Source organism: Uncinocarpus reesii, genomic scaffold, assembly GCF_000003515.1.
Source record: "Uncinocarpus reesii 1704 scaffold_4 genomic scaffold, whole genome shotgun sequence".
Classification (NCBI taxonomy): domain Eukaryota; kingdom Fungi; phylum Ascomycota; class Eurotiomycetes; order Onygenales; family Onygenaceae; genus Uncinocarpus; species Uncinocarpus reesii.
This window is the reverse complement of record NW_003052497.1, coordinates 336,095-357,450: the sequence shown is the minus strand read 5'-3', so window position 1 is coordinate 357,450 and position 21,356 is coordinate 336,095. Positions and strand designations below refer to the sequence as shown.

Sequence of the window (21,356 nt, the reverse complement as noted above, 5' to 3'; positions counted from 1 at the left end):
AAGAATGCTATGTCTTGTGGGAGGAATATTGGCTAGGCGGCTAGCCTGTTAGCATTTCCCGGTGTATAACATTGAGAAGTTCCGGAACATACCATAATGTTTCCGCGCCAATACTGAGAATTACAATGCGGCGTGTGCGTGAATGGAGTGTAAAGGCAGGGAGCAGTTAAGGTTATGGGAATTGGTTGCTATAAGAAGAAATAAAACCTTCCAGATTATACGACTGAATTGCCTTTGATGCATATAACACTGACGGAACCCCAACAAAATCTGTTAGACTCAGCTTCACCGGACTGCCAGTTCAGTGCTAACAGCATCGAAGCTAGTTTGGAAACACATCTTGGATGTGTCTGAAGGGTTTAGAACAGAGTTAACTGCTGCTATCCAAAGCCCATACATTCCGGCAATATCACCAAGATCGGCCAACTTCTCTAGGATAACACGAATCCTGGATGAGTCGAACTTAGGGTTGTATTCAGTACCGCCCAGTCCATCTGTGAGGAGCAGAATTTTCGCTCCATGAACGAGCCTCAGGCTCAATGCAAAGGAGTCGGACCGCGAGGTCCAGCCCAATATCCCCTTTGCTTGATCTTTACGGAGCTCATCGTATAGAGCTTCAAGGCCACCAGCCACCCAAGAAACGAAATCGGACCTTAATGGATTCGTAGGAAGGCCATTATAATCCAACTGAATAAGGACGCTGGACCAAATCTCAATTTCTCGGACTTCATCAATGTATAGATTTTGCTTTTCCTCAAGGAAGAGAACTGTACTCTCCTTTTGAAACTCCGCTAGCTCATCTGCGACGCGAGGAAAGGGATGCCTATCCCTGGGATTTCCGAGAAGATGGAAAAGCGCACCCTCAAAAACCTTGTAAGATTGCGGGAAAAGTCGAGATAGGTTTCCTGCCAGCATCACGCTAGTTGCAAGAGGCAGCCTGGGCATGGTGAATTCAGCCAAGTGGCATTCCGAAGCGATATGCGCTGCTGTATCCCTTATTTCCTCGTCATCGTCGTTCAGCATATCGTATAATATGAAATAAATGTCAATCAGATCATGGGAATAAGGTCGGGTTACGTCCATTTTTTGAAGCCCAAGTATGAAACATTTCAGAGAAGATACGGCGGAATATCTTGTTGAGAATTCCTGCGTAGTCGTTAGCGAAAGTGGTTATTTGGAGAATAAAAATGTTTGGCTTACCGTTTCCTCCGACATAGCGGACGACAGCACCAGAACTAATTGCCGCAAATCCTTCACTATTTCTGGGTTTTCTAGATCTCTCACGGATTGGACTCGGAGGGGGAATAAACAACCCTCCAAGTGCATTGCGGTATTAAACCTCGCACGGTCCCAGAATGGACCGCCAATCTCTTCGGTAAAGAAGCGCTTGGATTTCGCCAAAAGTGTCAAAAATCCAAGCCCAGAAGGGAACTTTGTTTGTTTTTGATAGATGCCTTCCAATGATACTGCCAGGTTGGACATTGCTGCAGTTTTGAGACGCTGAGATTGGGTGTGTAAAATAACATTGGAGTATAACTGGATCACGTTATACTGAGTAGCCGCACAATGAGGGAAGATTCGATGCAACCGATCCAATATCCATGGGCCCGCATCGATATCCGAGGTAGAAATAGTTTCGATAAGCCGTGCTAAATCTTCTAAGGAAGACCCTTTGAGCAACTCTAGCAAAATTCTGCTGAAGGCAAGGTACCGTACGAGTAGGGACGATGATCGGGAAACTGAGGAAGTCGGCTTTGAAATCAGAACCTCATCCAAAAGCTGCTTTAGATGATAATTTTCATATATGGCGTCGAAGCGAAGCAAGATATCATCTAATAGTATTAGTTAATCCCGATTGCAAATTCTAGGACGAATTAAAGAATGCAATAGTCTTACCTTGTAGTCGACATTCAATGCTAGCTTCCAAGATATTCGCCAAGGTTTCAAAAAAACAAGCTTGGATATAGGGTGCTAATTTTATAGAGTAGCTATTTTCGAAGATGTTCTCGATTGTCGCCATCATACCGTCAATATTACCTGTACTAGGTGAGTGACTCTGCAGCCGCCCGAAGAAAGCAAAAGTTTGCACTTACCACGCCAGTATCCGGAAGGAGATGCCAATAACCTTTCGATCAAATATTTGATACATAACAGAGTCCCATGGATTTGATTTGGAGGCTGAACTGGAAGTTCGGGTGTAGAAAACCCTTGAGCAGTTTGCAAAAGGTCAGCTCGCTTTATCAAAGAAACATAAGTCCTAGCTGCATGGTCTCTTATTCCCCAGACTGGATTTGCAAATTGAGACTCTGCTAATTTCCTTAGAATAGCATCATCACTAGAAGGACGAGACGGAGCCTTGTTCCCAATCAACTCAAGGGCCGGAAAAACTCGCTCAGTGAGAATGGAGAGATCCCAGGTACCAGAGGCTTTGGCCCCATAACCCGGTGCGTCGGGCACAGCATCCAAAAGGCCAGACAATAGCGGCACTAATCCGTGATATTTTCCGAATGGAATGCTGTGGTTAGAGTCAGATCCCGGCATTACGAATAAACCCCGCCGAGATTCGGGGGTTGGGCGGCTCATGCGATTTATTAAGGCACGAAATAGCATCAGGCCGCAATTGCGAATCGCCCAGCTAGGTAAGGTTAGGATAAAAATGTAGAAACATCAAATGGTAGCGTTAGCTCACATTTTGGATCCCAGACAATCAGCTGATATGTGCAGCGCCGACATGATGTACTGTTCCGTGCTCAAGGCGAGTGATGTATTTGTGAAAACATCCTTCAGGCAATTCAACGCATGGACTTGCGGTAATTCTAAATTCGAATTAATAGAGGCTTCCATAGGGCTCGTCCGCGATATATCTTGAAGCTCTTCCATGATTTGTCGGAATAAATCACCCTTCGGCTGAGACGAGGCGATCCCAGTGATTATGGCCGGGAGGCCGGCAGACCTTCTGGTAAGCCTCGAGCCTTGGTCGTAGATAATCCGAACGGTGTTCTACTCGATCAGCTGCATTCCACGAGTTAGCAAAAGACTGCTCACCTTGTACCACACAGCCGGTAGGTCACGGATCGCAACATCCTTGGACTGGAAGCAGCGCTGGCAGCAAGAGGCAAAGGTTTGCGAAACTGTGGAAAAAGCACCCCTGTGCCGCAATTCAGCTAACTGCTCGAGACTCAACTTCCCTATCTTGGAGAGCGACTCGTATCCAATCCCAATTTCAGAGCCACCAGGGGCAAACGTCGTGTTAACCAGAATGGCATTGAGCAAGACACTATTTCATTAGTGAATGTCGGATAAGCAAAATCCCAGGAAGGTCATGAAATGAGTACCTTGATTCACGCAATGCACGCCATGAGAATGACAAGACATCTTTCGGGCCAGCCAAATCTTCGTCTGGATTTTCATGTTCTCGTTCAGGTGAGTCAACGCAGAGAATATCTCGCACGCCGGACCAAACTCGAAAACAAATCGATAGAATCCTTTCGAGGAAGAACAACCAAGATGGGGTCGAATTGTCTGAAGAAGAAACGAGAAGGTAAAAATTTGGGGTTGCCACGATATACCTGCACGCTAGTTAGTTGATTAATTCCCGAAAATGTCAACGATTCAAAACCAACCTCAGAGCAGAAATATGCCCTTGAAGAGGCGTGTTGTGAAGGGTAGCGTGGAATAATTCAGGAGCACCCGGGATACTTTGTTCTAAATTCGTTAATATCGTATCGACAATATTATAGGCAGCGCTACTGTGATTCGAGTTTCTGTCAACTGTGCCGGAAAGGTCGAAAAGGAGACGATATAACCGACCAACAGTATCTGCGTGGTCAGCCCTGCTAGTATGTCCAGCCATCTTTTCTGTTCTAATTAGAGCGGATTGTAACTGGGAATATGGGCTTGGGGTTGAAGGGTCTGAGGAGGCTTGGAGAAATTCACAAGGAAACAAGCGGAGGAGCATCATCGCCGTCTCTCTAACATCATCATAGGGATCAAGTAGTAGGTCTGCAATGGCCCTGAAAAGGCTGGGCTTGAATACTGCTATGCTGAACCGCCATGTCTGTTGTTCCTGACCTAGTTTAGAGTAGTGCACGATGTCCATTCGGTCATCAACTCCGGATTGTAGGAGCAACATCAAAGCCTTCAGAGCCAGTATATGTTTTTGGTACGAGGCAGAAGGTTGAAGTTCGCTTTCGAGGAAATCGATATACCAGTGAATAAACAACTTGGCATCAGGTGCAGAATCTCTTCGGTCTAATCTACCAATGTCGGCCTCGGAGTTCGCCCCATCCGTTGCTTGAACTGTGTTAGAGCTGCCTCGAAGTCTGATAACCAACTTTCTCAGGATGCTCATAAGCTGACTGCGAGTGTGCGAATCGGTTTCCGCATGCAAGTAAGGAAGGCTGGCCATCAAAGCTTCAAAAGTTGCCGGAGGAAATGGTTTTGCTGTCGCTAGGTCCGTTATGAGCAAAGACAGGACCGAAATCCTTATACTCTCATCGGCATGGACAAGGAACTGCCGATAAGCTCCAGCTTCTACTAATATTGACGATTCAGCGATGGATGGGCTGAGATTCGTAAGCCCTATAGTTGCGATTAGCAACAATTTTTTTCGTTATGTCTACTCAACGACCTACCTTCTTTATCGTAAACAAGACCTAATTCTTTGCCTAGCTCGAGCATTGCGAAGAGAAGTCTATAGTCTTCAATTGAAGCTCTTGCGCGCGTTCTCAGGCGAATGCTATCCAGGGGCAGAGTGCTTACGAAAGACAGAAAATCCTTCGGTTCGGTTTTGAATAGGGGGAAAAGCACATGGTTAGCTATGGGATCTAAGCAGTCTAGGTTCATCAAAGAGACATATTTTAGTGGCGCGACCCAAAAGGCATGGCCGCTGCTGTAATAGGGGAGATCACGGGCGGATGTCACTGATTTAAGCCGGCAACACAATTGAGAAAATAACATTCCTGCTGGAAGCGAAATGTCTCGATTGTGCGTACTCAGCAAAAGTACTAGACAGAATATGCGTGCTGCATGTAAATGCAGGTCCCCCGGCGAAAGACTCTTCCTTTTCTCGTCATCCGCAAGAGAGTCCAAAGGCATTTCCAAGCTAGCACAATGCTCGCCAAGTAGCGGCATCCAGCTTGTATGATTAGTCCATAGCCATTCTTGGGACAGCAGGAACCAGTCCGCCACGTTGATGACGTCCTTTCGGATGAAGGCTTCCAAAGAAACCAGGGATGCTTTCAACCTGGAACGTGGCTCAAACAATATAATATTAGGCACAATCATCTCGGCTATGCGGGCGCATATCGATCTTGAGGTTTGCGCATCCATACATTTTGACAGAATCATGATGAGGGAGGTGAGGACCTGTTTCATTGGTTTGGGTCGCCCATTGTGATAACGGTCCAAATAGATATCGAAAATAGAAATCCAGGTCGTTTCCGACAAAATAAATTGGCGGAGCTCCTCATAGTCTGATTTCAGTGCGGACTCGAGATATGCGCTGACCGCATTGCAGATTGCTGCATTATGCGATCCGGGCAGGTTGGCTTCTGAAAATGTATGGAGAAGACACTTCCAGACCTGCAACAATTGCCTGGACGAATCATCAACATCTATCTCTATGGGAAATTCTGTTACGCAATGGCTATCGCGGCCCTTACTGAATATCTCGAGTTTGCAATATATAAGACCGCAACGGGCCCTTTGTGAGGTCCCTGAGGACCTGCTCTGGAATGACTGAATCGCCGTTCTGCAAGAAAAATTCTCCTAAATCGAACTGGCCTTCAGAGCCCTGAGACGCCTCTATCCCCGTTGCCTCCATGCTGTCAAATAAAAGAAAAAATAAATCAGTGCCAACCGCCCAGACCTCGTCGTCGCCAAAAACTCGTTTTCTTTGAAGAGCGAGGTCGACTGCCGCGCTATCCCCACCTGGGTCTAGCATCGAGTCTAAGATGCATCCAAAGCAAACAAAGCAAACCCGGCTTGATTCAACTTTTTTTGCTTCTCGAAAAGATTCAACTCAACGTCCAGATCATTCAATCTCCAGCGACATCGTATCGAAAGGGCGCACCGCGAGCGCATATTGAGTCTTCCCTTTATCTTTGTCTATTATTTATTTTAATATCATACTTTCCTTCTGTTCATCATGTCGATCTGGGACACGCTCTCCGGCCGCAAATCCTCAACTCCTTCCTCGACTTCCGCTGCCTTTGATCCGAACTCCGCTCATGACGTCTCCTCTTTCCTCTCCAGCACAGCGATTCCCGATCCTTCAGAACTACACCCTCTCGCGGGGCTCAATCGCGAAACATTAGACTATCTTACCCTTGAGGATTCGACGCTGAACGAACTGCCCGGTTCCCAATCAGCGCTCCCCTCCCGAGGCTGGTCTGACGACCTGAGTTATGGCACTGGAACCACATATCTTACAGCCTTGAGTGCCGGGGGTCTCTGGGGCTTGACAGAGGGCCTGAAGAAAACTCCACCTTCTGCTCCCCCAAAGCTGCGGCTGAACGCGGTGCTCAATTCCGTGACGAGACGTGGTCCGTTCTTGGGTAATTCAGCTGGTGTTCTTGCGATGGCCTATAACGGAATTAATTCGACATTGGGATATGCACGGGGCAAGCATGATGCAGTGAACAGCATCGTTGCGGGTGCGCTCAGTGGGATGTTATTTAAGAGTACGAGAGGGTTGAGACCGATGATGATATCAGGAGGAATCGTGGCCAGCCTCGCCGCTGCCTGGACTGTATGGCCATCTTTTTGGTACTTTAAGTTCTATGTTTATACATTTTCTAACAGCTGCGCTTTCTAGGTTACTCGACGGGCCTTATTCGCGTAAAAGGTGAACTGCCACTTTCATCCGGCTGCTTTTCGCGTTTTGTGTCCGGAAGCATCGGCAACAGCGACGTTAAAGAGCCGAAGGGGTTGTCACCATACCGATGGCCATTGGTGATCGGATAATCAACCGATATAATCTGTCAGACGTGCCGTTCTTCCGTGTATTATTTATTTCCCCGTACCCCGCTGATATAAAAGCATCTTCCCACTCCGGCGCAGGTCTGTGAGGTTCTTCTCATTAGCGTTGTCCTGTTCATACCTGGACGATGAGCTCTACTGGTATGGGATATGAGCTGGTTTTTTGCATTGTATGTACATATAGAGGCTTTTATTTGGCTGGGCGTTCCATTCTTCATTATGTAGTCTTTTGCAGACGGTGACTGCGAAGACACCAGGATTTAACTAGTTTAGTACTAACGTAAGTATGGACAAGATCCCCAATGTTGAACCTCAGATATTATGTAGCCAACTTCGTACGGAGTAGTTGCATTTGCATCAAAAGTTGTGAAAACCGTATCTAGGCTTCTTGCAAACCGGTTGCCCCAGGAGCAGGTCTTGGGCGCGGGGAACAATGATAGCCCACTATGGACAATTACCCTGATTATCCTGCGGTTAGATACAGCGTAGAAGTCGGTCAAAAGTCTGTGGACACTCAGAGACAGCAGTTTACCATCACGGCTCATTTTCATTGATGCCTGGAGGCCTTTGTATGATGATAATGAACATCAGCACAAATAAGTGTAAGAAAACAATCTCTCAATGATTTTGATATATTCTAACCTCTGAGCAATGACCGACGGAGTAATATTATCCCGCTCCGGTATTAGTCATAGCCACATACAGCTTAGCGTATGTGCGGTTGCGGAATAACCTTAAAGCCTATTTATTAGCGCAGCGCTGACTCATGACCACTCTAAAGCAGCGACGGCCAGCGAGATCCGCCTCTTTGACGCCGTGCGACCTCGACAAAGGGACAAAAAACAGACAAAGCCAAAGGACGAACAAAAAGACGACGCCAGAGCTTTGCTGCTTTGGCGATCGAGCTCTGATCGCAGGCCAACGCCCGAAAATCGCATTGTGCGCAAGCCATCTTTGGGCTCACTCGGGAGGGTCTTGGCGGGTGCTGGTGCTGTGTTACATCATCTTCACGGCCAGGATCCCCCACCTTCAAACCTCTTCATGCGCCCTCAGCTATTATTAGACCGCTGAGACGGGAACAGCCTTCAGGTCGCTTTGGTCTTTCTGGCCTCCAACACTTCCTCGCTGCGTCCTTGGAGACCACACCCCCAGCGCGCCGTTCTGCAGCCACTCCATTCTCGATGGTAGAACGCAACTCTTCTCAGACGGAACCTGATCCAATCACCTGTGGTTCTCCAACACATGGCCTCCCATCGCCGCCATCTTTGCTGCCGGCCACCAGTCCCCCAGAGCAGCCCTGCACCAGCTCAGCCGATGCTCCTGAGCACCCTCTCCCAGGATGCCATTCGAGCAGCCTTGTGGGCCAAGGTCCGGTGATGCGGAATCTCAACGCCGCCCCCAACGGTGACTCTGCGAGATTGTTAACGACCTCTCTGCCAAAGGAACCCTCAACACCTGTTCAAAGGACGCCCACTCTGAGCGTTCGCACGGATTTCGGCAGCACGCAAATCATGGCTCCAGGCTCCCGGCCAGATCATGACGTCCCGCTGCGGCCTAGTCGATCATCCACCAGTCTGCCCCGCAGAACGTCAAGCCTCCGCGCTGCGTTGGCTGCTCCTCAGTCCAGCACAGGTTCCCTTTCACCTGCCTCCGTGTTTTCGTCTCCGCAGCTTGCAGCCCTGACCGACATCACTCCCCTACCCTCGCCCATCCATGGCAATGCGTCCTGGCGCTCCGGTAGCTCCCACTCACTTCCGCGGTCTCCGTCAACGGCCTCATATCGTGGCTCAACCTTTAGCCTCAAGTCATTGGACCCTAACAGGCCGCCGAGGTCGTCGTCCGGTCAACGTCGAACGTGTGACCGGCCCCCGAGTCAGGAAAAGGTCCCTATAAAGAAGGAAAATGTACATATGAAAGTTCCCAAAGCTGGCCACGCGCGCAACCGGAGCCTTAGCGAGTATGTCCCGCCTGCGCTACATGTCCCAGGTGTCGTGAAGGCGCCACTGACCAGTACTAACGGCACCAGCTGCGTCTCACCTCCACCGCGGCGGACTGTGCAGAATAAGCTGCATCGGGAGGAGTACCTTGCCGTGCAACGCGGTATCGCCTTGCCTCATGCACACCCTCCGTCTCCACCTAGCACTCGACGCGGTGAGGACAGCAGTGAAAGCGTTGGTCCCCTTTTACTTGGCCCAAACCCGTCTTCCACTCAGGTGTACAACGTCAAATCGATCCGCACGCAACAGCACCGGAGGTATAGATTCGTCCGCCAACTGGGCCAGGGAACCTTTAGCCAGGTGGTTCTTGCTGTTAGGGAAGAACTTCCAGAAGTAGAGCAAGATGGGAGCAACGATATGTCGGTACAACCGCGCCTGGTTGCCGTAAAAGTCGTCGAATACGGCCCCGCAGGCGGGGCTGATGAGGAAAGAGTTGAAGTGTCCTTAAAGAGAGAAGTGGACATTTTGAAATCTGTTAATCACCCTTCGATGATCCAACTAAAAGCATTTGGTAACGACGACAAAAGAGCTTTCCTGGTCTTGGATTACTGTCCGGGGGGTGACCTATTCGAGTTCGCGAGCCAAGGACCCAATTCCTTGTCTCCGCAATCGATACGGAGGATATTTGCGGAGCTGGTCGCTGCGGTGCGTTATTTGCATCAAAATCAAATCGTTCATCGGGACATTAAATTGGAGAGTAAGTTTGCTTCTCGCGTAAGCCAAGACCAGAGGCCTTTCACGTATATATAGGGTCGTTTCGTTGTATAATGCTGATTTGCGCTTAAGATGTGCTCCTGAATATTCCAGCTATGATGATGCAGGACGTTCTTGATTGGCAAAAGTATCCACGAGCAGCTGTTACCCTCACCGATTTGGGCCTTTCTCGGCGTATTCCACAGCCTCCGCAGAGCCCTCTGCTCCATACACGTTGCGGGTCTGAAGACTACGCTGCCCCAGAGATCCTCATGGGACAAGCGTATGATGGCCGTTCTACAGATGGTTGGGCTCTAGGAGTCCTTCTCTACGCGATCGTGGAGAATAGGCTTCCGTTTGACCCGCTGCCTGGCACCAGAGGGGATCCCGCGAAGCTGCGTGCTCGTACGCCACATCGTATCGCTCGATGTGAATGGAGCTGGTATCGATACGGCGATGAAGATGGGGAATGGGATCCTGCAAAAGGGGCTGCATTTGACGGCGCGCAGCTCTGTGTGCAGGGCCTGTTGAAGAGGAGCAGTCGCCGCATAGGGCTGGACGAGATTGCGAAGATGAAATGGGTAAGTGAAGCAATCAAAGTCCCAGGAGGGTTGAAGAGAGGGGATTTCGAGGTGCCCTAGGCATTCTGGTTTAGTGTCAAGGCCTATCTGAGATGTATTTATTGTGTACTTTTGACCTTTGTTCTGATTTGACGGATCTTCTACTTTGTTTGCTTTCTAGCGGGCTGCTACTTGCTAGAGCCCGGATGGTTCTTTTTCTTTGACGGATCATGCTAGAAAACGTCCTCATTCGTTTCTATACACTGTACATATAGATTTTGGTGTTGCCGCTTAGTTATTTCACCTTGGTTTTTGCTTGCGGGATGAAAGGAGCGTTAATGTATAGGATATGCTATGATATGGTGAAGATGGGTTTACTCATAAATGGAGTTGTCTTCAAGTCAGCAATATTGCACGGTGCTTCTCCATTCATAGTCAAGGGTTTTACTTGCTGCTAGGTTCCCAGGACCCGGGGTGGCTTGTCGTTCATCAGTCTGTCTGTGCATCCCAAGCCCTTCGCTCCTCTGCCGGTTCGTTATGCGGACAGTGAAGATCTGTATCTAACCTGTCTTGTCCCCTCTGACCCTTTAGCAGTTTACCCCTGGGCCAGAGCTTGCATTGCTAAGCCTTCTAGATCCCCGATCTTGTTGCCATTGCAATCCATTTGATCAAATTGTGCCCTTTTGCCGCTCATCTCCAGGCTCCCCTGTTGCTGGTTCTGGAGGTTGACGTGTCGATCTTTTCTTCGACGTGCAGATAGGATCATCAGGAGGAAGAAGAAGCTCGCCCTTCTTGTCGTCTTTCCATCATCGCCATCACCATTATCATCACTTCTTCCATCACTTTCCTCCTCAAAAGATAGCATTGCTATCTTCACCTCCGCTCTCTCTTCTGCTACTTCTGAACCACAATCAAATTGGAAGGTTACACCTGGCTTCCTTGTCTCCAGGGCCTACCATGTTAACTTTACAAGTAGAGCTTCGATCCGAAAGCCCGCGGCCATGCTGCATATTATTCATTTGAATGTTCTAGTCTTCCTGACTCTCTTTCAGGAACTGCAGAATGCCACCTGCACCCTGGCCGTGGTTATCCCCGGGCTCTCTCCGCAGAATTTCTATCCTTCCCAACCGCCCGCCCCCCGCGCCCATGATGATCAACGGTGAATAAAAATCACACTGAAAGCCAATGCGGGGTTCACTGTGAGGGAGAGTTGGCGGGCCAGGTGCAATTACAAGATCCTTTCACATTGCATAGCTTCGGTGAAAAGACCAAGTCGCCACGGCAATGATCCAGACGGGGATACGCTGCGAATCAACTTCGGCGATGAAAGAACAGGGCGCGGCCAGTTGATATAAAGATGAGATGGATCCCCCCGTGGAGCTCGAAAGACGCGCTGGACGATAGTGTCGGTCTGATAGGGTGTTCCTAGCTGAGTCTTTTGGTCGTTTCTTGAAATTTCCTTCTAGGTCATCATGCACGGCCTCCTGCTCGCCGCAACTCTTTTGAGCTTGCCGTTCAATGCGGTGGCGCATGTTCCGCCTACCACTGGTCTTGTTCGCCGTGGGGTTGACTTGGACTCCTTCCGCTTGAATGAAAGGTCACAGTTCAAGATTTCGGAACAAGTTGAGAAGGACTCTGGTGTCTCGGCTCTCCATTCCCGCAACTATGTCGATGTTGCTACCAGGCTTGTGAAGCGGGTTGCTCCAAAGGCGACTTTCCGCCTCGTCGATGACCACTACATCGGCGATACTGGAGTCGGTCACGTTTATTTCCGTCAGACCATCAATGGAGTCGATGTTGACAATGGTGACTTCAATGTTAATGTAAGCTTAACCATAGTCCGATTTCCATTGAGACTTGCAACTTACTATTCGGAATAGATTGGCAGAAACGGAAGAGTCTTTTCCTATGGAAATTCTTTCCATACCGGAGACGTCCCTGAGTCCAACTTGAGGGTGAAAGAGGACCCCTCTAATCCCGTTCAAGCATTGCACGGAGCTCTCAAAGCACTCAGGATCCCAATCAAGGCTGAAAGGGCGGTTGCGGAGGCCACCAATGAGGAGGATGATGAAGATTTTGTGCTCAAGGGGACTTCCGGAGCTCTCGCTGACCCTACAGCCAAGCTCGTTTATCTCATGAAGAATGACGGGAGCTTGGCTTTAACGTGGAGAGTAGAAACGGATATCGGTGATAACTGGCTTCTGACATATGTTGACGCAGAAGATACCACAAAGGTTCACAATGTTGTTGACTATGTGGCTCATGCAACCTACAAGGTCTAGTATGTTCTCAAAGTCCCAGCCCTGAAGTGATGCCATGAAGAGTGATCGAGGCTAATATAATACGTAGCCGTTGGGGAATCGCAGATCCCACTGAAGGCGAGCTCGAGGTAATCTCGGACCCTTGGAATCTTCGAACATCTGAATTCACCTGGCATGGCAACGGAACCACAAGGTTCTCCACGACTATTGGCAATAACGGAATTGCTCAGTCGAACCCTACCGGAGGCAGTGAATATCTCAACAACTACCGTCCTCAACCCGCTGATCTCAAATTCGAATATGATTACTCGCCATCTATGAATCCCCCGTCAACTTATATCGATGCATCGATCACTCAGCTCTGGTACTCAGCAAACACGTACCATGATCTTCTTTATATGCTAGGTTTCAATGAACGGTCTGGAAATTTTGAAACCAACAACAACAACCAGGGCGGAAAGGGAAATGATTATGTGATCTTGAATGCTCAGGATGGCAGCGGCACGAACAATGCCAATTTTGCTACTCCTCCTGACGGCCGACCAGGCCGCATGCGGATGTATATTTGGACCAGAGCCAACCCTCCTCGTGATGTCTGTTTCGAGGAAGGCACTGTTGTTCATGAGTATACTCACGGCCGTACGTCTTCCTGCTGGTTATTTCTGCTCCTCTTTTTTCCCAAGGCTGACTTTTCCCTTGACCAGTTTCCAACCGTCTCACTGGTGGTCCTGCCAACTCAAGGTGTTTGAATGCCCTGGAATCCGGTGGTATGGGTGAAGGTTGGTCAGACTTCTTTGCCACAGCGGTTCGTCTCAAGCCCAAGGATACACGTCACACGGATTACCCCAAGGGCGCATGGGTTGCCAATAACCCGCGCGGTGTCCGACAATACGTCTACTCCACCAACATGACCACCAACCCGCTCGTTTATACCACCGTAAACTCGCTCAATCAAGTCCACGCTATCGGCACTGTTTGGGCTACAATTCTCTATGAAGTTCTGTGGAATTTGATTGACAAACACGGCAAAAATGATGGGCCGACGCCTAAGTTCCGTAACGGTGTCCCGACCGACGGTAAATATCTCGCCATGAAGCTTGTCCTTGACGGATTGGCATTGTGAGTTCAGATGATTCCCACCATTTCAAGTGTCCGGTTGATTTAACAGGTCAATTTTAGGCAACCTTGCAACCCCAACTTTGTCCAAGCCCGCGACGCCATTCTCGATGCTGACAAGATTCTCACCGGTGGTCGCAACCAGTGTGAGCTTTGGAAGGGTTTTGCGAAGCGTGAATTGGGAACGGGGGCTAAATGGGATCCAAGAAATCGCGTTGGCAGTACGCGAGTACCCGTTATTTGTAGGATCTTTACTTAGAATGTATGTACCGATACATGACCAGGAGAGATAGGTTTGCAGTTGCAGTCGGTAGAAAACTTCAGTCGTTAGTGAATGATTCGCCTTGATTTTGTTTCTACCCTTAGTAACGAAACTGGCTAGAAGATAGTATAGGTCGAGCCATTGGCTCTGACCAAGCATTTTAGATCCAATACGAAGGGAACCTGCATGTATCTTCCGTCTGCATCCTTTGTAGTAGAACTGATAGAAGTGCTGGGGTTTTTCCCATCCCCAAGGTCACTGCTCTTTTCGGAGATGGACTTTCTGGCCAACCAGAGATCACGCCGTCTCTCGGTCAAGGACATTCACAGTGATTTTGGGGCCCCTGGCTTTGATTCTGCTTCTTAGAGTTATCTCTCGATTCGTCCCCAAGACCCTGGTTCGAAGTAAGGTGAAGAGATGAGGGGAAGTTGGGAGGATCCCTGATGAATCTGTACCACGACGGTATCCCGCTCCACGGTGGGGTGAAACCTCTGATGGCTTGTGCGTCCAGCTTGTCAATGCAAGGTCTGGCGTTGGGTGCATTTGGATTGCACTCTCCCAAAACATTTTCGGCTTCTGCGATGCCCAACTTCAACCGTCAATGACTTTTGAGCTTGGGAATTGAGACGAAGAGTACGCCAAAGGCCCCATGAGTCAAAGTTCACTGGGCTTGGCACATGGGAGTATCAGGGGCTGCAGCGTTTTCGTGTTGACGGGTCTTGTGATTGCAACATTCAATCCTCGAACGAAGACGAGGCGCTAAAGCGCTTTTCTGGAAAAAATTCTGGATAAGGTAGCATACCCGGCCATGCCTAAAGTGGCATGTAATAATTTCGGTATTCGAACAAGTGTCCTGGATGTACTCCGTAGTCTCTCGATATTCGTCGCATCGGGGAATTATTCTGTACTCCACTCCGAAAAGCCACCCCGGGAAACGAAACAAAATGAACTGCCCAAGATTCTGGAGAAGCCAAGAGATGGAATATCCGTGGACAGTAAATGCTCCGCACGCAGTTGTATGTGTTCGTCATACTTTGAGTGATGGAAACGTGGTACACAAGAGGAGAGAATGACTTCACAATTTATGCATAGAGAGCTTGAGCCATCTACCACATGTCGTTGCACCACATCGGATGAGTGACGGGCTAAAGCATGCGGGCGGAGAAGATCCATGCTTATAAATCTGGATGGGCTGCAAAGACATTTGTGCGGTTCATCCCTGGCATCCATTTATTATTGATTTTGCCATCTTAACATAGATGGGTTATGGTATCCGAAGAACCGCCATTTTCACAGTCGCACGCGAGTCCAGCGGTCAGTTGTGCTGGCATAACGATCCCTGGATATAGGATAGAGAAAAGGAGGCCGCAAAATCAGGATGAGGATCGTGGAATCTTCCGAACGCATTCCAGATCGCCAGCAGGATCATCTTTGATTCGAGCGGGAGCGGGAGGAGGTGTTGTGCCCACGGCGGGCTCTGGAATGGGACACGGAGAATAAGACGACAAGAGTCAGCGTTGTGGGGAGCGACACCCTGCTAAGCGACATGGCGAACTGGCGTCCATACGAGCGCGACCTGATCGACATCCAGGAAGCCCCTTCACGGCCCTTGGTCTTGCGTGAAGCCTGAAGCTGAGCGTTGAAGCATCCGAGGTTGACTTTGGATAGTTGCCAGCTGACTCAGCCGATCGTGATCTCTTTGGCTCAACCGACCACCACCGACGGCCTCGAGGCTCAGGACAAACAACAACGACGCAGCAACTCGTTGGGTTTCGTGGAGATGTGAGTCGGCATGGCCGTTTCTCAACGAATGTTCATCTCCCGGCCACCCGGGGAACCCTGGCTGGATCTTGTTCCTCTGATCGCCGAGTGTAGCCTTGGAGCGTCGGCAGGATGGTCGTCCTCCATCCTCTCCACTCGCGGCGCCCCTGATCCCTGTGTTTCTTAATGCCCACAAGGTGTTCAACGCTATCCCCGCCACTTACCCCTGATGCTGGGCTGGGATCGTCCTTTGCATTTCCCTCCTTCGGCCCGTATCTCGATTTTGAACCCTTCTCAACCTTTGTTAGCTTGCTGCTGCTGAATGGAACTCAACCGCAAATTGGCACAGTTCGGAGGCCAGCGTTTTCTCTCAAGATTACACAACCCTAGCGCTGCAACCCAAGTTCGATGCCAAACTTCACATGGCAAATCTACCGCCCATTTTGATCCGCCATGCGTGTCTGAAGCGGGTTAGGCAACTCGGCACCAGTCCCTTCCAGTGAACCCTGGCTTAGGACCGACGAAAGATCACTTGACTTCTAGAAGGACTCTGGCGCCGAGATGCTTCACCTTTCGTGTTTCCCTTGCTGTCCCCAGATACAAGCTGGTGGATACTCTTCCCCGCCCTCCACCCCCAATGTAACGCCTGCCATGGCTATTTTGACGAAGACTGATATCAGTCCTGGCGAAAACGTTTCTCTCCCTGTTTGGTTCTTCTATCTTTCAGTCAAGGTCCTCAACCGGCATCTGTGGCGACGGACGCATTGCGGCTTGCTCTCTGATGACCTCCGTCGGGTAAGCACTTGAATCCCAATCCTCATTCAGGATTGCCTTTTCGTATACGGTATTGATGCCATCGCATCAGAGATATCCGACTCAAACATGCCGAATCCACATTTCTCCGCTAGTTCCGGTTGACCATTAGCCGTTGACAGCTTTTCTTTCGTGACTGATTTCCAGTATTATTAGTATTCCACAGTCGTTAAACGACGAACCCCCAGCAGCCTCTACCTGCTGATCCTGGCAGTTCTGTCAGTCAAGCAATTTTTGAGTTCAATGACCATGGCAAATGATCAACCAGACGGATATAAAAACTCTCCGGTCTCCCCAGGTTGATTTACCTCCTGCCAGCCTGCTTGCCTTGGTGAATCCTACTCCTTCCTTACCATTCATTCAAGGATATCTCATCAGCGATGAAGACCTTCTCTACTCTTGCCCTGCTGGCTTCGGCCGGCGTGGTCAGCGCCGCAAACCAGAAGGCCATGGAGCGACTCATGGACATGAAGCTCAGGGCCCAAGAGAGAATGGAAAACGAAGGTTACTTCGATGCCAATAAATACACCGCTTCCAAGGGAGTCACCAAGTGTGTCAATGGCAAGGCCGGCGAATATTCATGTGATAATGTCAACTTGCACGGTTTCTTGCCCCACGCCGATATTGGTAGCAAGACTAGGCGAGGAAATGATGTCTGGGGTGAGTTGAATTCTGTTCGTACTTCAAAGTGGCCCACAAGATGCTAACTACAGTTCAGGTTGGACCTCTCCGGACGGCCGTGAATTTGGTGCTGTCGGACATTCTGATGGAACCGGATTCGTCGAGATTATGAAGGATGGTAGCCTCGAGTACCGCGGCAGATTGCCAACCCAGACCACCAACACTGTCTGGCGTGACATGAAGGTGATTGATGGCTACGTGTACATCGGATCCGAATCGCCCGACCACGGTCTCCAGGTTTTCGACATGAGAAAAGCAAGTTTTGGTGTATCCCAGCATGTCCGTCGGTTTAGTTTTATTAACATCAGTCACAGTTACTCAATGTCACCAACCCCGGCGATTTCGACATCAAAACGGACTTGACCGCACATTTCAGCGGTTTTGGAAGCTCCCACAACATCGTCGCCAACGAAAAGACGAAGATGATTTATGCCGTTGGAACCGGCCGCAAGACTCCCTGCCAAGGAGGCCTTTTCATGGTCGATGTTTCCAACCCAGCGAAGCCAACATCACCAGGCTGCGCAAATGAGGATGGCTATATCCATGATGCTCAGTGCGTCATCTACACTGGTCCTGATTTCCGCTACTGGGGCCGTGAAATCTGCTTCAACTACAATGAAGACACCCTCACGATCATGGATGTCTCGAACAGGCGCAAGCCAAAGATTATCTCGAAGACTCCTTACGTTGGTGCTGCATACACCCACCAAGGTTGGTTGACCGATCCCGTCCGGATGGAATACCTTCTTCTGGATGACGAGCTTGATGAGCAAGACGGAACCGGCGAGGCCGCAAACGGACACACTACCACCTATATCTTCGACATCAAGGACTTGAAGAAGCCCAAGCACACCGGAACCTACCAGTCCCCGGCGAAATCCATCGACCACAACCAATACGTCGTCAACGGTCTTTCGTACCAATCCAACTACGGCAGTGGTCTTCGCGTCGTCGACATCAGCTCTGTTGACAGAGACCCAACCGGCAAGAAATTCAAGCAAACCGGCTTCTTCGATTGCCACCCCGAAGATGATGAGCAGAATGGCGAGGTTGAATTCTTCGGCAGCTGGAGTGTGTACCCATACTTCAGGAGTGGATATATCTTGTTGAACAGCATTGAGAGAGGCATCTACTCCTTGAAGTACACCGGCCCAAAGAGAAAGTACTACGGAAAGTGGTGGCCATAGATTGACTGATGACCTAATGTCTGATGAAACGCATATAATTTACCCTTCTTCCTGTATATATTGCTGCCATTTGAGCACCAGGCCTAGAATAGGGTTGGGCCACTCCCTTGGCTAGGAAATTGCAGAGATCTTTGAACATGTTCAACTCAAGCTGCCAAGTAGTTAACTAGCCAACATCGACCTCTGTGCTCTTTACCAATTCTCCCCAAACACACACGCAGTGGGGGAAGTGGCTTGTCGGTTTCCCCAAGCGTTGCGAGTTAGGGCGCCTGGATCAAATGGCATTGTCCTGATTGGCTAAACTGGCGCGTGCTCTCGAGATGACTCATCAGCGACATCGGAGGGGAAGCTTCCCCAAGCTCTCTTTTCTCCGCACGAAGCTTCAAAAATAATTAGACAGAAAAAGACGAAACACCAATCGGTCAATCGCACCGGAAGTGCTGATTTCTGTCCAGACGCTCTGATTGTCTACAATTTGGGCCCTCTCGTTGTCTGTGGTTAAACTGTTCAGTCCCGCTCAATTGAGGGTTTTTGGAATTAACAAGCGAGGCATCCCTGCCAAAATGCTGAAGCTACGGCCTCGGGGCTTCATGCCCTCTAGGCAATGGTTCAATTCCTTTTCCTAGTAGGCCATCAAAGTGGAATTGATATTATCCTATCCAGCTAATATATCTGTCACAGTCGCACATTTTCCGCCAGACCTTCATCCCAAAAATCTTCATCGAATACCTCAAAGCCACAGAAGCCTCTCAATGAAGTATCCAGTCATATCACGCAGCCGATCTCTCAAGGAGCCTCGCAGGCTATGCTCTACGCTACTGGACTCTCGACTGAAGATATGTCCAAAGCCCAGGTTGGCATCTCCAGCGTCTGGTACAATGGGAACCCTTGCAATATGCACCTGCTGGATCTCAGCAATGTCGTGCGGGAAGGTGTGCAGAAAGCGGGATTGATCGGGTACCAATTCAACACCATTGGTGTCAGTGATGGTATCAGCATGGGCACAAAGGGGATGAGATATAGCTTGCAAAGCCGGGATTTGATCGCCGACTCGATCGAGACCGTCATGGGCGGCCAATGGTACGATGCGAATATCGGCATTCCGGGTTGCGATAAAAACATGCCGGGTGTCATTATGGCAATGGGACGCGTGAATCGGCCCAGTTTGATGGTGTATGGAGGAACAATTCGACCAGGCTGTGCTGCAACCCAGAACAACGCCGATATCGATATCGTGTCCGCCTTCCAGGCTTATGGCCAATTTCTAACTGGCGAAATAACCGAGGAGCAACGATTCGACATCATCCGCCATGCTTGCCCGGGTGGCGGTGCGTGTGGCGGGATGTATACTGCCAACACAATGGCTTCAGCCATTGAGGTGATGGGCATGACGCTGCCAGGCTCCTCGTCTAATCCAGCGGAATCAAAAGCCAAGAAACTCGAATGTTTAGCTGCGGGAGAAGCTGTCAAGAAGCTTTTGGTGGAAGATATCCGACCATCAGACATTCTAACGAGGAAAGCGTTCGAGAATGCAATGATTTTGGTGAATATCACTGGTGGCTCGACCAACGCAGTGCTTCACCTGATTGCCATGGCAGATTCCGTTGGCATCAAACTTACCATCGATGACTTCCAGGCTGTCAGTGATCGCACTCCTTTCCTTGCAGATCTCAAACCTTCTGGCAAATACGTTATGGCGGATCTCCATAGCATTGGCGGCACTCCGTCCTTGATCAAATTCCTCCTGAAAGAAGGTATACTTGACGGCTCCGGAATGACAGTTACAGGGCAGACTTTGGCCAAGAACGTAGAAAACGTGCCCGATTTCCCATCCGATCAGCAGATCATCCGTCCTCTCAGTAATCCAATCAAGAAAACAGGTCATATTCAAATCCTCCGCGGCAGTCTCGCTCCTGAGGGAAGCGTAGGCAAGATCACAGGCAAGGAAGGGATGCGCTTCAAGGGCAAAGCCAGAGTCTATGATGATGAGGATGACTTCATTGCGTCTTTGGAAAAGAACGAAATCAAAAAGGAAGATAAGACTGTCGTTGTTATCCGATATACCGGACCAAAGGGTGGACCAGGAATGCCAGGTACGTTGAATCCTCCTTGGGTAAAAATCATAGATATACTCCTAACCGCCGCCTTTCACAGAAATGCTCAAACCCTCTTCCGCCTTGATGGGTGCTGGACTGGGATCCTCCGTTGCCCTCATCACCGACGGCCGCTTCAGCGGTGGTTCGCACGGATTTTTGATCGGACATATCGTCCCCGAGGCTGCAGTTGGCGGTCCGATCGCACTCGTCGAAGACGGAGATGTTATAACCATCGATGCAGAGCAGCGAGTCCTTGACCTCGAAGTTGGCGAGGATGTGCTTGCGCAGAGGAGGCAGAAGTGGCAAGAGAAGCAGGAGCGCGGCCTTGGTCGTCCAACTGGTTTGACGATGAGAGGAACTTTGGGTAAATACGCCAGGTATGTGTGATTAACATCGCCTTTCTACGCACAGCTGGGGTATTGTTGCAGCTACTGACTGCTGGTATTTAGGGCTGTAACGGACGCCAGCCATGGATGTATCACCGACTCTGTGTGATTTTGGGAAGAAAAGGGCGAAGGCCAGAGATTCGAGGACCGCTTTTTCTCTGTACTACCATTTCACTTCTTTTGCTTTTTCAAAGTTGGCTTTATTTCCGGTTTTCATATGCTGTCCTCTTTCTTCGTCTTCCTCATTTTCACGTTGGTGGACACTCTCTGGAGTAGGAACGAGCAGCGGCTATCATTTTGATATACCTGCGGAAACAGTCGAAAAACGATTGTGATCATTCACGGGACACTACAGAAAGATTGATATAACGAGGTCGGTTTTTCATGTGCACGGCTTCTAGAGCTGAGTGGTGGTGGACATCAGGCTAAGCCTTAACAGATCACATCGGCTGATTGTTTCAATATTCGGACAATACTAGATGTTATTTCAAAACAATATAGCAATATATTAATCCACGCCATACTCAGTTCCCTCGCCTAAGATCCTACACATATAACCACC

The 21,356-nt window shown here is 49.5% G+C and overlaps 6 protein-coding genes across 6 annotated transcripts; 5 read left to right on the top strand and 1 right to left on the bottom strand.

Moving 5' to 3' along the window:
- Positions 1 to 285: 285 nt before the first annotated feature.
- UREG_06235 (uncharacterized protein) lies at positions 286 to 4,680 on the bottom strand (the record flags this gene model as incomplete). Its single annotated transcript, XM_002583222.1, has 9 exons — positions 286 to 1,146; positions 1,201 to 1,832; positions 1,897 to 2,037; positions 2,094 to 2,515; positions 2,690 to 3,000; positions 3,046 to 3,277; positions 3,336 to 3,569; positions 3,624 to 4,581; positions 4,635 to 4,680. The coding sequence occupies 9 exons, from the start codon at positions 4,678 to 4,680 to the stop codon at positions 286 to 288; spliced, it is 3,837 nt and encodes a 1,278-aa protein (XP_002583268.1).
- Positions 4,681 to 6,148: 1,468 nt separating this feature from the next.
- On the top strand, positions 6,149 to 6,966 carry UREG_06234 (mitochondrial import inner membrane translocase subunit tim23; the record flags this gene model as incomplete). Its single annotated transcript, XM_002583221.1, has 2 exons — positions 6,149 to 6,683; positions 6,818 to 6,966. 2 exons carry the CDS (start codon positions 6,149 to 6,151, stop codon positions 6,964 to 6,966), a joined length of 684 nt encoding a protein of 227 aa, XP_002583267.1.
- A 666-nt stretch (positions 6,967 to 7,632) lies between these two features.
- On the top strand, positions 7,633 to 10,312 carry UREG_06233 (uncharacterized protein; the record flags this gene model as incomplete). The annotated part of the gene is made up of 4 exons (XM_002583220.1): positions 7,633 to 7,692; positions 7,899 to 8,938; positions 9,008 to 9,675; positions 9,765 to 10,312. The coding sequence occupies 4 exons, from the start codon at positions 7,633 to 7,635 to the stop codon at positions 10,310 to 10,312; spliced, it is 2,316 nt and encodes a 771-aa protein (XP_002583266.1).
- A 1,391-nt stretch (positions 10,313 to 11,703) lies between these two features.
- UREG_06232 (extracellular elastinolytic metalloproteinase) lies at positions 11,704 to 13,867 on the top strand (the record flags this gene model as incomplete). Its single annotated transcript, XM_002583219.1, has 5 exons — positions 11,704 to 12,054; positions 12,112 to 12,512; positions 12,581 to 13,131; positions 13,197 to 13,611; positions 13,672 to 13,867. The coding sequence occupies 5 exons, from the start codon at positions 11,704 to 11,706 to the stop codon at positions 13,865 to 13,867; spliced, it is 1,914 nt and encodes a 637-aa protein (XP_002583265.1).
- A 2,957-nt stretch (positions 13,868 to 16,824) lies between these two features.
- Positions 16,825 to 18,312, top strand: UREG_06231 (uncharacterized protein; the record flags this gene model as incomplete). Its single annotated transcript, XM_002583218.1, has 3 exons — positions 16,825 to 17,104; positions 17,163 to 17,308; positions 17,440 to 18,312. The coding sequence occupies 3 exons, from the start codon at positions 16,825 to 16,827 to the stop codon at positions 18,310 to 18,312; spliced, it is 1,299 nt and encodes a 432-aa protein (XP_002583264.1).
- A 563-nt stretch (positions 18,313 to 18,875) lies between these two features.
- Positions 18,876 to 20,903, top strand: UREG_06230 (dihydroxy-acid dehydratase; the record flags this gene model as incomplete). Its single annotated transcript, XM_002583217.1, has 4 exons — positions 18,876 to 18,937; positions 18,994 to 20,405; positions 20,467 to 20,785; positions 20,858 to 20,903. 4 exons carry the CDS (start codon positions 18,876 to 18,878, stop codon positions 20,901 to 20,903), a joined length of 1,839 nt encoding a protein of 612 aa, XP_002583263.1.
- Positions 20,904 to 21,356: the final 453 nt, after the last annotated feature.